The sequence below is a fragment of the Hyperolius riggenbachi genome, chromosome 12, assembly GCF_040937935.1.
Source record: "Hyperolius riggenbachi isolate aHypRig1 chromosome 12, aHypRig1.pri, whole genome shotgun sequence".
Classification (NCBI taxonomy): Eukaryota; Metazoa; Chordata; class Amphibia; order Anura; family Hyperoliidae; genus Hyperolius; species Hyperolius riggenbachi.
Genome location: NC_090657.1, coordinates 4,876,770 through 4,892,119, shown reverse-complemented (window position 1 = coordinate 4,892,119; position 15,350 = coordinate 4,876,770). Strand labels below are relative to the sequence as shown.

The 15,350-nt window shown below is 43.7% G+C and overlaps 1 protein-coding gene across 9 annotated transcripts in view; it reads left to right on the top strand.

Moving 5' to 3' along the window:
* The window catches only part of EXOC7 (exocyst complex component 7), a 152,599-nt gene extending 151,507 nt beyond the window's left edge, over positions 1-1,092 (top strand). For all 9 annotated transcript variants that reach the window (XM_068263601.1, XM_068263597.1, XM_068263604.1 and 6 more), the window contains one exon: positions 886-1,092. In XM_068263601.1, coding sequence (XP_068119702.1) covers positions 886-991 — 106 coding nt within the window. In that variant the 3' untranslated portion in view covers positions 992-1,092. The remainder of the gene's footprint in view (positions 1-885) is intronic.
* The last annotated feature ends 14,258 nt before the right edge of the window (positions 1,093-15,350 follow it).

Below are 15,350 nucleotides of genomic sequence, written 5' to 3'. Positions count from 1 at the left end.
TGATGGCAAATCGACCAGTGCATTGCTGGATACACACCATGCGTTTCCGCGTTCGATGCGTCCGTCGATACGCATCGATTCGATTATTTCCGACATGTCCGATTCAAGCTTCGATGGATCGTTGGGTCGATTTGACATACTTTACATGGCAATCGACCTAAAAATCATCGAAATGCGTTCGGAAATGCTCGGAAATAATTGAATCGACGCGTATAGACGGACGCATTCGACGCGGAAACGCATGGTGTGTATCCAGCATATGGGTCACCTTAAGATTTTCTGTTAGATTTACCTGCCAGATAGATAATTTCCAACATGTTGGAAATTATCTATGTAACCATTTATCTGCCAAGGAATTAGGGATTGTTCTACTCAGCAGGAGATAACCAGAAGACAATGCACCAGAGATAGTGACCAGTCTCTACAGAAAATAATCTAACAGGAAATCTTACAGAAAATTGTATGGTGTGTACTAGGCATTCTACTTTTAGCCATAAGTACCGAACAAGCATGTGTATCAGGAGTTACTGACTGAAGTCTGATTGGATTAGCCACATTCTGGTTTCAGGTGTGTGATCCAGACACTACTGCAGCCAACGAGATCAGCAGGACTGCCAGGCAACTGGTATTGTTTAAGAGAAATTAAATAAATGGCGCCACCATACCCACTCCCTTTAGGTTTCCTTTAAAACAAAACTCAATACTTGGAAATGTTTAAGCTGAAAGATCCACCTTTGCATTTTATGCCCGTATATATCAAGATCTCCGTCACATTAGTACCGAGCTGATAAACTTACTTTTCTGTGAAACAAAAAAAATCTTCTGCACGTTTTCTTGTTATTGTTTTACCTCTTTTTAGTCTAACTCCGTTTTTCCTTCCTTTAGATATGGTACTGGTGTAAATTTTACTAAGAACCCAGATAAATATATCAAGTATTCCGTGGAGCAAGTTGGCGAGATGATCGAGAGACTCTTTGACACCTCAGCATAAACACTCTTGTTGCAATGAACGCCTGTACATTTTGTAAGCTTACACATCACACTACTGTATATACATGAGAAGGAAAATTAATAAAAGGTAACTGGACCTAGTCCTTGTGTCTTGTGGAGATAGGCTGACTCCTTCCATAGGAAACCGTATTCCCAAAATGCCCCCAAAGCCAGGTCATTAAACCATTACCTTTTTTTTTACACAAAAGCCAGGAAGGAGAACCACTGGAGGACTAAACCATCAACACCGCGGTACTCCTGCAGCCTGTTCAGCAGGATTTTATGATGGATTGTATCAAAAGCCACTGAGAGATGAAGCTGTATCAGGATGGAACTCTCACCTCTCGTCTCTGGCCATGAACAGCTCATTGCAAATCTGGTCAAGGCTTGTTTCATAGCCGTGCTGCTTCGTGAAACCCAATTGTAGCGGGTCAAAGATGTTGTTTCTTGAGAGCCTGGCTCCAACAGCCTTTTCAGTAACTTATCCCAGAAAAGGGAGGTGGAAAAATTGGTCAGTGATTGTCCAATTTTGACTGTGTATGCACCCTAAAGCCTAGTACACACTTAAAATTATAATTGTCCAATCACTGAACAATGTTACCACCTCTATGTAGTATAAGCAGTGATGCTTATTCAGATTCCAGATACCTGAACTATCCAGATATCCGAACTTTTTTCTGGTATCCGAACCCGGATACGGATTCCAGATAGCTGGATAAATCCGGAATGCACTCTCCGAGTGAATCCAGATACGTATTAGGTATCCAGAAGTCAGTCCCGCTGCCTCCCGCTCACCCCCCCCCCCCGGTCAGTGAATGGGAATATAATTTCCATTCACCGATCTAAGTCCCCGGCAGAAATACCGACGCTTTCTCATCAGAGAGCGTGGAATTTCTGCCCCCAGGAAACTTTTTCTCTTCATTTTAGTTCCTAGATGCGACATTGTTCGCATCCAGGAATTTTTTGAATGTGGCCATCTTGTGGCCAAATAGTAAACTGCACCCACATACTTTAATTAAATAAAAAAAATACATTATATTACATCTAAAATTAGCAGTTTCCCTCACAAACTAAAATTACCCAAATACATTTTTGTATTAAAAAAAAAAATTAAAAAAATTACAATAAAAAAAAAAACTACATAAATAGTTACCTAAGGGTCTGAACTTTTTAAATATACATGTCAAGAGAGTATCTTATTAAATTTTTTAAAATTATAAGCTTGTAAATAGTGATGGACGCAAATTGAAAAAATGCACCTTTATTTCTAAATAAAATATCGGCGCCATAAATTGTGATAGGGACGTAATTTAAACGGTGTAATAAGCGGGACAAATGGGCACATAAAATGCATGGGTTTTAATTACTGTAGCATGTATTAATTTTAAACTATAATGGCCAAAAACTGAGAAATAATGATTTTTTTCCATTTCTATCTTAATCTTCCTGTTAAAATGCATTTACAGTAAAGTGGCTCTTAGCAAAATGTACTACCTAAAGAAAGCCTAATTAGTGGCGGAAAAAACGAGATGTAGATCAATAAATTGTCATAAGTAGCGATAAAGTTATTAGCGAATGAATGGGAGGTGAACATTGCTCGGATGCATAAGATTTTCAAAGCTGTAGGCTGAAGTGGTTAAAGGCCACTTCCGGTTTTCAATCCGGATAATGGGTTCGGATATCTGGATAGACTCTGATTTCCAAACGGTTCAAATTAAGATATCTGGATTTATCCAGATTTTTTTGCTAACTGGATATACAATATATACAACACAGAGACCTGATTTAGGGATTATAACACAAGAGTTATCCTATACAAAGGACTAAAAATTAACTTTTATTATCAAATTTAAAAAGCTTAGATTTAAGCTGCTAGGAAATACCAAAGACTGAATAAATGTAGGGCAACACTCGGGTAGGTATGAATAGTATATGAGGATTTCACCTCAAAAGCCCTCTAACATTGTACGTAATATATATACATATATACATACATATATACACACATATATACACGCACACACACACTACCCCCACCTGCAACCCAACATGTTTTACTTCCTTAGAGGAAGCTTTTTCAAGGGAACAATACAAAGTGCAAGAGTGCTAAACATAGTGCTAAGGTGCGTAAATACATCAAGAAAATAATAATCAGTGCATGGTATAGCAATATGGCTATATAATAGCAGCCAGAGCCGGGACAAGGTCCTCCAGCCCCCAAGGCTGAGACACCAAAGTGCGCCCCACCATCCTTGTCACCCCAGCCATCACACGCTCATCGCTATTAGACTAAGAGGTGCCACAGGGCCCACAACCTCCCCAACACCTTAATATCTAGTTATATGGCTTGCAGTCACTGCCATGTATCCCCTTTTCTTATTTCTTTTTGCTTCAAACACAATTAGGAATGACAGCTGAATGAATTGTGCTCCCCCTCCTACACTGTGCCCTGAGGCTGGAGCCTCTCCAGCCTATGCCTCGGCCCGGCCCTGATAGCAGCCATGAGAACATGTCCTCCAGGTAGCCCTTTTATACTGCAAGTGAGGGCTCTTAGGAGAGGGCAGGGCTTATTCCAACCCCTTTCCCACCCTCACACCCCCACCCTAAATATGGCCTAGGATTGGTTAACAGACCTATCACTCAGACATCTGTACAATCATCAAGTATCGCCATAGAAGATATAGCAATCAAATACTACATCAACGAAATATGTCCGCGTTCCAGTATTTATATATATACGCGTAGTAGACTTGATGATGAATCTAATTACGCTAAAATCATGGCGCTTATAGTAAGAGAAACTAACTTACAGCTCAAGATCGTAATTCCTCATCTCCTATTGGTCCACTCTGTCATGTGACATCAAACGTCATCAGCCTATGAGCTACGTTCTTACAATGCTGCCTCCCAGTTGCCAATCAGATGCGCTGTTTTGGTCGCATACACGGCAGCCTACGTATCCATAGGAGGTGGGGTGCGCCGTTCTTGATGCGCCGCTATGGTCGCATCAATAGACACTGCAAAGACGCGTGTCCAAGTGGGCGGAGTCTGCCGCCCGATCACACGAATGGATACAGAGAAAACGTCACAGTCAGCTCCGCCTCACTGAAGCCATGCAAAGGGGATTTCCATGTCGCTAAGCAGCCAGGGAAGCCAAGTTGTAACGATGTTTATCTGCTCATGACTTTAGTGATATTAATACAATGATCACAAGAAACCTGATCAGGAGTCCTGATCTACAATGTGTAATAATGAATTGATATATATTAAACCCATTATACACTAACAACATTAGAATTTGGGACTTTGAATTAGGAAAAACAAGGGATAAATAAGGGTCAGACAGAACATTACTGGGGGGGAGAAAACCCACTATTTATATACTGGCGTCAGTAAACTTTATTTAAGCACACAATGTTTTTTTTTAGATATTTCAATATGAATGGGAGAGATGGCAAAACTAATTATGGATTATTGTACACCAAATCAAAAATGACAAAAACGGTGCATAGGTAAAACCCTCATTTAGGCCACCAGGATTCAGAGTCCCCAGCCGATAGATCCGCTGGGATTCAAGTTGCCTTAGTTTGAGATCCAGGTTGACCCCTCGGGGCCCAGTTGCCGTTGCTGTATTACCCAGAACTTTAAAACTGATGGATCACCATGATGTTTCTCAGTGCAGTGTCTCGCCACAGAGGTGTTACGTTTGTGGTTTATGTCACCCAGGTGTATAAGAATCCTAGCTTTTACTGCTGGTGTCGTCTCTCCTATATAGAGGTGGGGGCAGGGGCATTTAGTGGCCTATACCACACCTTCAGTTTCACAGATGTAAAAGTCAAACAACTCAAAAACTCTTCCATTTTTAGGTGCCTGGAAATTACAACATTTCTCAACATGTATTTCATGCTTTACATCTTCCTCACCTGTGCACACCCTTTAGGCTGAAATCCAGCCATGTTCTTTTAAAGGGTCTGTTGGTAGGTCCCCCCGATTTTGTCTGAAGATGGGAATGAGTCAAGGTGTCCCCCAGATTCCTACCTCTACGATAAGTGAAGCTAGGTCTTTCAGGTAGATAGTCCCTTAATTCAGGGTCTAATTGTTGAACAACATTGTTCTACAGGATCTTCTCAAAAAATTAGCATATTGTGATAAACTTCATTATTTTCTGTAATGTACTGATAAACATTAGACTTTCATATATTTTAGATTCATTACACACAACTGAAGTAGTTCCAAGCCTTTTATTGTTTTAATATTGATGATTTTGGCATACAGCTCATGAAAACCCAAATTTCCTATCTCAAAAAATTAGCATATTTCGCCCGACCGATAAAAGAAAAGTGTTTTTAAAACAAAAAAAGTCAACCTTCAAATAATTATGTTCAGTTATGCACTCAATACTTGGTCGGGAATCCTTTTGCAGAAACGACTGCTTCAATGCGGCGTGGCATGGAGGCAATCAGCCTGTGGCACTGCTCAGGTGTTATGGAGGCCCAGGATGCTTCGATAGCGGCCTTAAGCTCATCCAGAGTGTTGGGTCTTGCGTCTCTCAACTTTCTCTTCACAATATCCCACAGATTCTCTATGGGGTTCAGGTCAGGAGAGTTGGCAGGCCAATTGAGCACAGTAATACCATGGTCAGTAAACCATTTACCAGTGGTTTTGGCACTGTGAGCAGGTGCCAGGTCGTGCTGAAAAATGAAATCTTCATCTCCATAAAGCTTTTCAGCAGATGGAAGCATGAAGTGCTCCAAAATCTCCTGATAGCTAGCTGCATTGACCCTGCCCTTGATAAAACACACTGGACCAACACCAGCAGCTGACATGGCACCCCAGACCATCACTGACTGTGAGCACTTAACTCTGGACTTCAGGCATTTTGGCATTTCCCTCTACCCAGTCTTCCTCCAGACTCTGGCACCTTGATTTCCGAATGACATGTAAAAGTTGCTTTCATCCGAAAAAAGTACTTTGGACCACTGAGCAACAGTCCAGTGCTGCTTCTCTGTAGCCCAGGTCAGGCGCTTCGGCCGCTGTTTCTGGTTCAAAAGTGGGTTCATGCTTCCATCTGCTGAAAAGTTTTATAGAGATGAAGATTTCATGTTTCAGCACGACCTGGCACCTGCTCACAGTGCCAAAACCACTGGTAAATGGTTTACTGACCATGGTATTACTGTGCTCAATTGGCCTGCCAACTCTCCTGACCTGAACCCCATAGAGAATCTGTGGGATATTGTGAAGAGAAAGTTGAGAGACGCAAGACCCAACACTCTGGATGAGCTTAAGGCCGCTATCGAAGCATCCTGGGCCTCCATAACACCTGAGCAGTGCCACAGGCTGATTGCCTCCATGCCACGCCGCATTGAAGCATCCTGGGCCTCCATAACACCTGAGCAGTGCCACAGGCTGATTGCCTCCATGCCACGCCGCATTGAAGCAGTCATTTCTGCAAAAGGATTCCCGACCAAGTATTGAGTGCATAACTGAACATAATTATTTGAAGGTTGACTTTTTTTGTTTTAAAAACACTTTTCTTTTATTGGTCGGATGAAATATGCTAATTTTTTGAGATAGGAATTTTGGGTTTTCATGAGCTGTATGCCAAAATCATCAATATTAAAACAATAAAAGGCTTGAACGACTTCAGTTGTGTGTAATGAATCTAAAATATATGAAAGTCTAACGTTTATCAGTACATTACAGAAAATAATGAACTTTATCACAATATGCTAATTTTTTGAGAAGATCCTGTATATAACAATCTGTTTAATATGCATAGATTGATTAGTGAAGGTATTATTTATTCTACTTTTGCCCTGGTTAGCCCCTTTTTCTCTTTCTCTAGGAATCAGTAAATCTGATTGCTTTGTAATTATGGCTTTATTCTTAGCTAGGTCAATTACTTTTTTAGGGTACCCCTTCAGAAACCTTCCTTCCAAAGTATTACATTCCTCATTAAAGTCATCTGGATTTGAACAATTTCTGTGGGCCCTCAAAAACTGACCCTTAGGAATACCTCTCTTCAGAGGTTCCGGGTGGTAACTATCCCACGCCAATAACTAATTGATGGAAGTTGGTTTTCTACAGATTCTTGTATCTAGGGTACCTTCAGAAGTCTTTTTAATCTTTACGTCTAGAAAGTTTATTGAATCGGAGTGGATTTCATAGGTAAAAAGCATACCTATTTCATTCTGATAGAGGTGGGCAACAAAATCTTCAAACATTGTCCTGGGGCCGTCCCACAAGACAGATATTGTCTATGAAACGACCCCAGAACACAATACATGGTGCAAACACAGCCATCTCTTCCCCAAACACTATGGTATCCTCCCACCACCCCAAAAATAAATTTGCGTAGGAGGGTGCACATGCGGTGCGCATAGCGCATCCTTGTGTCTGAATATAGTACTGATTCTGAAATAGAAAATAATTTTGGGTAAGAATAAATTCCAATAACTGTAGAAGGAACGTAGAGTGTTCTCTATTGTGTAAACTATGTCAATAAGAAAAAAGGTTCCGCTGCACCGAAGGTTGGGTGAAAAAAAGGTAGTCTTTTATTGTTTTATCAGTGAATACAAAGGATAAAAAGCTCACGCGTATCGAGGCTCATGGCCCCTTAACACCCCTGGCGGTATGAAAAATTCCGCCAGGAGGCAGCGCAGCAGTTTTTTTTATTTTTTAAATCAGGGCTCGCTACATGATAGCCGCTGCTCAGCGGCATCCCCCCGCCCGCTTCGATCGCCTTCGGCGATCTCCGATCAGGAAATCCCGTTCAAAGATTGGCCAGGCAGCGCACAGGGTCTGGGGGGGGGGCGCGCCACATCAGATAGCGGCGATCGGGCGGGGGCTGGCGGCGATCAGAGTGCTGGCGCAGCTAGCAAAGTGCTAGCTGCGTCCAGCAAAAAAAAAATTATGAAAATCGGCCCAGCAGGGCCTGAGCGGCACCCTCTGGCGGCTTACCCCGTGTCCAGCACGGGGTTACCGCTAAGGAGGTTAATCAAGCTATGATTAAGGGACCATGAGCCCCGATACGCGTGAGCTTTTTATCCTTTGTATTCACTGATGGAACAATAAAAGCCTACCTTTTTTTCACCCAACCTTCGGTGCAGCGGAACCTTTTTTTTTCTTGATGTCTACATGAGCTCTGCGGATTCCTGCTCCCTTTGGTTTATGTGTGTGTGGTTGCAGTGGGTCTCGTCCTGTTTTATTGTGTAAACTATGTGTTTTGAGGAAGTGATCTACCGCTTTTTGGGCCCAATTCATGACGTATATTGTTGTAAAGTGACTCTACGTCCAGACATAGTTACATAGTTATTTTGGTTGAAAAAAGACATATGTCCATCGAGTTCAACCAGTATAAAGCACAACACCAGCCTGCACCCTCACATATCCCTGCTGATCCAGAGGAAGGCACAACACCAGCCTGCTCCCTCACATATCCCTGCTGATCCAGAGGAAGGCGAAAAAACCCTTACAAGGCATGGTCCAATTAGCCCCTAAAGGGAAAAATTCCCTCCCGACTCCAGATGGCAATCAGATAAAATCCCTGGATCAACATCATTAGGCATTACCTAGTAATTGTAGCCATGGCTGTCTTTCAACGCAAGGAAAGCATCTAAGCCCCCTTTAAATGGAGGTATAGAGTTTGCCATAACGACTTCCTGTGGCAATGCATTCCACATCTTAATCACTCTTACTGTAAAGAACCCTTTCCTAAATAAATGGCTAAAACGTTTTTCCTCCATGCGCAGATCATGTCCTCTAGTCCTTTGAGAAGGCCTAGGGACAAAAAGCTCATCCGCCATTCTGTTATATTGCCCTCTGATGTATTTATACATGTTAATTAGATCCCCTCTAAGGCGTCTTTTCTCTAGACTAAATAAACCCAGTTTATCTAACCTTTCTCGATAAGTGAGACCTTCCATCCCACGTATCAATTTTGTTGCTCGTCTCTGCACCGGCTCTAAAACTGCAATATCTTTTTTGTAATGTGGTGCCCAGAACTGAATTCCATATTCCAGATGTGGCCTTACTAGAGAGTTAAACAGGGGCAATATTATGCTAGCATCTCGAGTTTTTATTTCCCTTTTAATGCATCCCAAAATTTTGTTAGCTTTAGCTGCAGCGGCTTGGCATTGAGTACGATTATTTAACTTGTTGTCGATGAGTACTCCTAAGTCCTTCTCCAAGTTTGATGTCCCCAACTGTATCCCATTTATTTTGTATGGTGCTAGACCATTAGTACGTCCAAAATGCATGACTTTTACATTTTTCAACATTGAATTTCATCTGCCATGTATGTGCCCATATAGCCATCCTATCCAGATCCTGTTGCAATATGACACTATCTTCCTGAGAGTTGATGATTCTGCACAATTTTGTATCATCTGCAAAAATAGCAACATTGCTCACTACTGCATCTACTAGGTCATGAATAAATACATTGAAGAGCACTGGACCCAGTACAGACCCCTGTGGGACCCCACTGCTAACAGTCTCCCATTGTGAGTATGATCCATTGACCATAACTCTTTGGATAGGGAACTGGCTAATGGACAAAAAACAGACTTGCTAGGAAAACATCATTAGTGACCTTAATGTCTTGTATCTTATTTAGCAGGTCCATAGTATCTCTTAGATATGATGGTAGACTTTCAACAAACTGTCTCAAAAAATGATCAACATATTTACTGCCCCCTTCAGTTAAGCAATTATTTCCTGACACAATCGGAGGTCCTGGTGGATGGGCGGCATTCTTGTGGATCTTCGGTAAGGAATAGAAGGTTGGAGTTGTGGGATGTTTGAGTCATTCAAAATCCTCCTTATCCAATATATTTCTATCTCATGCGTATTTTAGTAGTTTTTCTAGTTCCCCATAGAAGATCACAGTAGGATTACTCTGAAGTTTTCTATATTGTTTTTTTGTCATCCAGGAGTTTCCTGCACATAGTAATGTAGGACTCACGTGACATGAGAACTATATTTCCGCCCTTGTCTGACTTTTTGATGACCAAATTGTCATTTTCACTCAGGCATTTAAAGGGAACCAGAGATGCCGGACTTGTAAAAAGAAAAAAGATTTTATACATACCTGGGGCTTCCTCCAGCCTCATATGCACGGATCGCTCCCACACCGCCATCCTCCGCTTCCTGGATCCGCCGGTACCGGGTCCCGTCACTTCCGGCGGACGCGGCCAATTGTCCGCATGAGCAGGGGCTCTCTCCATATCCTTACGCGTGTGGCTGCGCAGTATGCAGCTGCACGCGTAAGGGTATGCCGGGAGCCCCTGTGATGCGGACAATTGGCCGCGTGCTGACGCCGACTGGTCGAAACTACGGGACCCGGTACCGCCGGATACAGGAAGCGGAGGACGGCGGCGTGGGAGCGATCCGTGTGTATGGGGCTGGAGGAAGCCCCAGGTATGTATAAAATCTTTTTACTGGCATCTCTGGTTCCCTTTAAGGGCACTCTGTTCTCCCTTAGTCAGATTGGTCTCATTCTGTAGGGAATGTTTGCTGGAGGATTTCGCAAGGTCCTCCAGATCCTTAACTACTACATCTACAAAGAATTGGATTGATGGATACGTACTAAAGGAGGGACAACATTAGCTTTTAACACTCAGATCGCTCTTTGGGGCACCAGTATGTATTTGCCCTGTAGTGTTCTCCTCCAAGAGGTCGTTCAAAATGTCCAAAGCATGATCATCCCTTGTTTCATCCCTTCCAAAGCATGATCATCCCTTGTTTCATCCCTTCCAAAGCATGATCATCCCTTGTTTCATCCCTTCCAAAGCATGATCATCCCTTGTTTCATCCCTTCTCATCAACACATTTGGAGTGCTCATGTATTTATAGATTGCAAGCTTTCTAGCGAACAAATGTATGTCCTTTATGGTTTCAAACAGATCCAGGTCAGGGCTGGGTACAAATGGCAAACCTTTTGACAGTAAAGATATCTCATCCTCATTTCAGATGTAACTTGTGAGGTTAATAACCTTCATTTTATCTATTTCATCATCAATCTTCACCACTCCTCCTGTCTCTGCCTACATTGATAACGTTTCTACCCCCATTTGTCCCTGTTCCTTAATTTGCGAGGGGCACCTATACCCTGTGATGGTGGTTTTTCTGGGTCTCCCCTTGGGTTTCTTTGGTCTCCCATTTTCCTCCCCTGATTTACAGGAGGCGCTGGAATCCCCTTCAGATTCAGTGCCTGTTTCTGTCTCCGTATTATCACCAGTGATGGGAGTTTCCTGAGGTGGATTTTTACCAGATTTTTTCCAATCCTAAACCTTTCCATTTTTTAAATCTGGATCAATTCAGATATCAAAATGAGGTATCTGAGCACCACTGTAACGATCGGTGTAACACAGAGAGGATCTGATTACCGGTGAACCGCAGTCTCACCAGGAATACAGAATATACCCGATTATTGGTGATCTGCAGTATCACCGATAATCAGATATATCTACTAACCTCTGGACACCAGGGAGAACAAGTGAGTGTTTGGATGCAACAGTATACTTTGAGTACTTCTCCAGAAGTAAGTTCCTTCCTATGGCCTAGACACTCCGAGAGGAAGGAGCTAGGCTGAAGGTAGGGTGTCACTAACAGGTCTGGGAACTGCCTCTAACAGTAAGGCCAGTTCTCGAGGTCAGGCAAGCCAGGTCGTTAACACACAGACAGATAAGGTACAGAATCAGGATGCAAATACAGAGTCCAGGAATGAGCAGAGTTTGGCAACAGGAAATCAGAAATAGCAAGGTACAAGGTCAGAGTTCAGAGGAATAGTCAGGCAGGCAGAAGGTCATAACAAATGATACAATTCAATGTTCCTAATGCTAAGGTGTGAACGCCTTGATGTCAACACCTTTGGAAACTATGCTAGAACACAGATACAGACAAGGTCTGAGTGCTACCACGTAGTGATCGCAACTGCAGACAACCAGAGAATGCCCAGCACCCAGTATATATAGTAAAGCGCTCTCCAGCGCCTCCCCTAAGTGCTGGACCAATGGCAGGTGGTGAAAATGTCAGCTGACCAGCCTGGTCAGCTGACCCTTTTCTGGCTGTCATATAAGCTCTGCCTCTCCTTCTGAATCTGTGTGGACTAGCAGTCCCAGCCACACCAGACATGTCTTGCAATGTAACCCTTGATTCAAAAACGGGGACTGCCGCCCCGCTCTCTAAGCGAGCGGCGGTTTCCCCGCTTCCGGGCCGCACTGTCAGCTGCTCTGCCATGCGTGCAATCTGTCGCCTCCAACGCGGACTCTACCGCTCTGCCCATGCGGCGGTTTCTCCGTGTTGTGCCGCCATGTTAGACGTGGAAACAGCCGCCTCACTCTGAGCCCTTGCGGCGGCTTTTCCGTGTTTCCTCACAACCACTAAGTATAAGAGCTTTCCGGCACAATCTGCTCATAGTATTCAATGTCTGTTGACAATCGTACTACATTGAGGTGGTAAAATTGGTCAGTGATTGGCCAACAATTAATTGAAGTGTGTATCAGGTACTGTATAAGTCTGACCTGAGCTTTTTGAGGTTTCACTCTGAGGCCAATGCAGTATTAGAACCAAAAAAACAATCTGCCACCTATGACACTACGCCCCACTTTGATAATGTCTGGCTTCAGATGATGGGAGGTTGAAACATCCAAACTATATTATCGCAAACCCCCATTAGCAGAATGTGACATTGTTTTCCCCAAGTGTACAGATATCTGTGATTGTTCTACTTCCGCTTGCTGTCATATGTACGCTGACACACACCATGGATTAGGCTATAGTATTACCCTTTTAATGATGATCATAAAACACTGTAAGGCCTTGCTCGCATCATGAATCACAATAGCTGACGCCAGCGTTTTGCGATTTTGTGCGCAATTTTTTTTGTAAGCGTCCTCTTCCCCCCCCCCACCCCCCCCGGCGCTTACCTGCGCGTTAGCGATTTCCCGCAAAGCCCTTTTCTAACTCTCGAACTCTTTGACCCAGAAAAGAATAAATACAATGGATTTATTCTTAAAAGCTCTCAGGAAATCGCAATACGCTCCTAGTTTAGGTAGTGACAGGAACCCACACCCCACTCAACGTGATGTCAGACCTCGGATCAGCGCCGCCCACCTGCTGTGTCCTGTCCCTATCATGTAACAGGCAGCATCACCCAGACCTCCGATCAACTGGCGACCAAAGAGAAGCGGGCGCATGGTACCCTCTTTGGACACCGTGCTGCTGAAGTGACATAGGATGTTCCTCACTGGTTGCTGGCTGATTGGAGGTCTGAGTGATGCTGATCGGAGGTCTGAGCTGGGACAGGACACAGCAGACGGACACACAAGGAGGCAGCGGTGGTGGCACAGGACGGGGGCAGGCATGACATCTGAGCCATGTCTGCCCCCCTGAAGTTACTGGTTTGTTTGGCCTTGGGGGGGGGGGTGCTGTTTGCATGATATGTGTGTTTGTCTGCAAACCCCCCAGGCTAACGGCTCGCAGGCAATTGTCAGTGTTTCCTGCAGACACAAGGCAAAACTTATATACTGTATAAAATTGTGATAAATAAACATGTTATCCTTGCATTCTCTACATTGCTAGCCTCTGTGCATACTGAGGCTTGGATTATCCTGTTACAGCCACCAAAGTGCTTGCTTGTTCCTGCTTTATTTTTATTTTTTTATTCGATAGTGGAGTATCACTAAACTTGTCCACTGACAAGCATACACTAACCACTTGAGGCACCAGCTGTTCTCATGCCAGTATTCTGACCACAGTATGGGGGAGTCCTGGGACCAATCTCTCCTGTGGACCTGAGCACGTTACCCCTCAGAGGACCCCAAGTGGTTCTATATGACAGGTGGGGAACCAGTCCGACAAAGGCTTTTTATAAGCTGAAAGCTCACTGTTTATCCATCTCTAAGTTAGCCAATAAATGGTATCATCCTGATTCAAAAACTCCTTGCTTTTACTCATGGCTAACACGGTACAACACTCTACTGCTTCTGTTGGTGGAATGTGTCAAACAAAAGTGGTTTGTACTGAGTAATATAAGGGGTAACATTTCACTAAACACAGCTTTTAGATTGGTCTGCCATGAGCATAGCAGCCCACTCCAAATATCAGATATACCACAAGTATTTCCAACACACATTACAGGCGCCCTACTTGAGCCTGGGACACAGGAGCTGTGATGCCTGGTCCATGGGCCGCAAGGTCTTCACTCGGAGGGGTTGATATCAGGATTTCTCAGCATTACTGTCAGAGCTCTTACCTCTATCTCCTTCTCCCAACCACATGTGCTTGTCCATCATATTTCACAAATCAATAAAGAGTCCTCAGGTTCAGAACCAGGGTATCGATCACACTGCTGTGTTATCTCCCGATTATTAATGCCCTTGGCCGCTTCACTAGCTGGATGTGAGTCGTGAGGTTTTATCTCTAACTTATTCAGTCCATGGCTGGTGCAGTGAAACATGAATTCAAGTCCCTCTAGATGAAAATGGCTTTATTTCTTGGATATTTGTTTCATGGAGTTTCTGGATATGCTATTAGATTTGAAGTGTAGATGTGAAGTATGATGGACGAAGAGATGTGTGTATGACCAGAGCTGGTGGCTCAGGTGGTTGGAGGTCTGACCTGCTGTGCTGGAGACCTGAGTTCAAGCCCCATCCTGGGCAAGTTCAACTTGGAGGAAATAATGTACATTAGATACATTATTAGAAGAGCTTCCTTCCTACCTATGTGGTAGCAAGGAGGGTGGTGGTGGTTGCAGGGGAAAAAAAAAAAAAAAAAAAAAGTGTTGGGGGAAATTTTTACTAAGTATGAAAGTGGGCTGTCCTGAGTAAGACAGCCCACTCCAAATATTGTCAGATGGATATACCACATAGACATGGGGTAGGGGGAAGAGGCCCCAAGCTATCTGGTGTCGTTGACACATGTTACAGGTACCCCTCTTGTACCTGGGACTCAGGAGCTGAGGCAGCTTGTCCATGGGCCACAAGGTCTTCACTCAGAGGGGTTGATCTCAGGCGTCTCAGCAGAGCTGTCAGAGTCCAGGATTGAACTCAGGCTTCTCAGCACTGCTGTCAGAGACCCTTACCTCTGAGCTATCTCCTTCTCCTGACCATATCTGCTCGTCCATCATATTTCACAAGTAGAACAGCTTGACAGCTTAATAAAGAGACAACAAGACTAGAACCAGAATATCCAGCAGGGTCTCATCAGGATTGAACTCATGCACCTCAGCACTGCTGTCAGAGACCCTTACCACTGAGCTATCTCCTTCTCCTGACCATATCTGCTCGTCCATCATATTTCACAAGTAGAACAGCTTGACAGCTTAATAAAGAGACAACAAGACTAGAACCAGAATA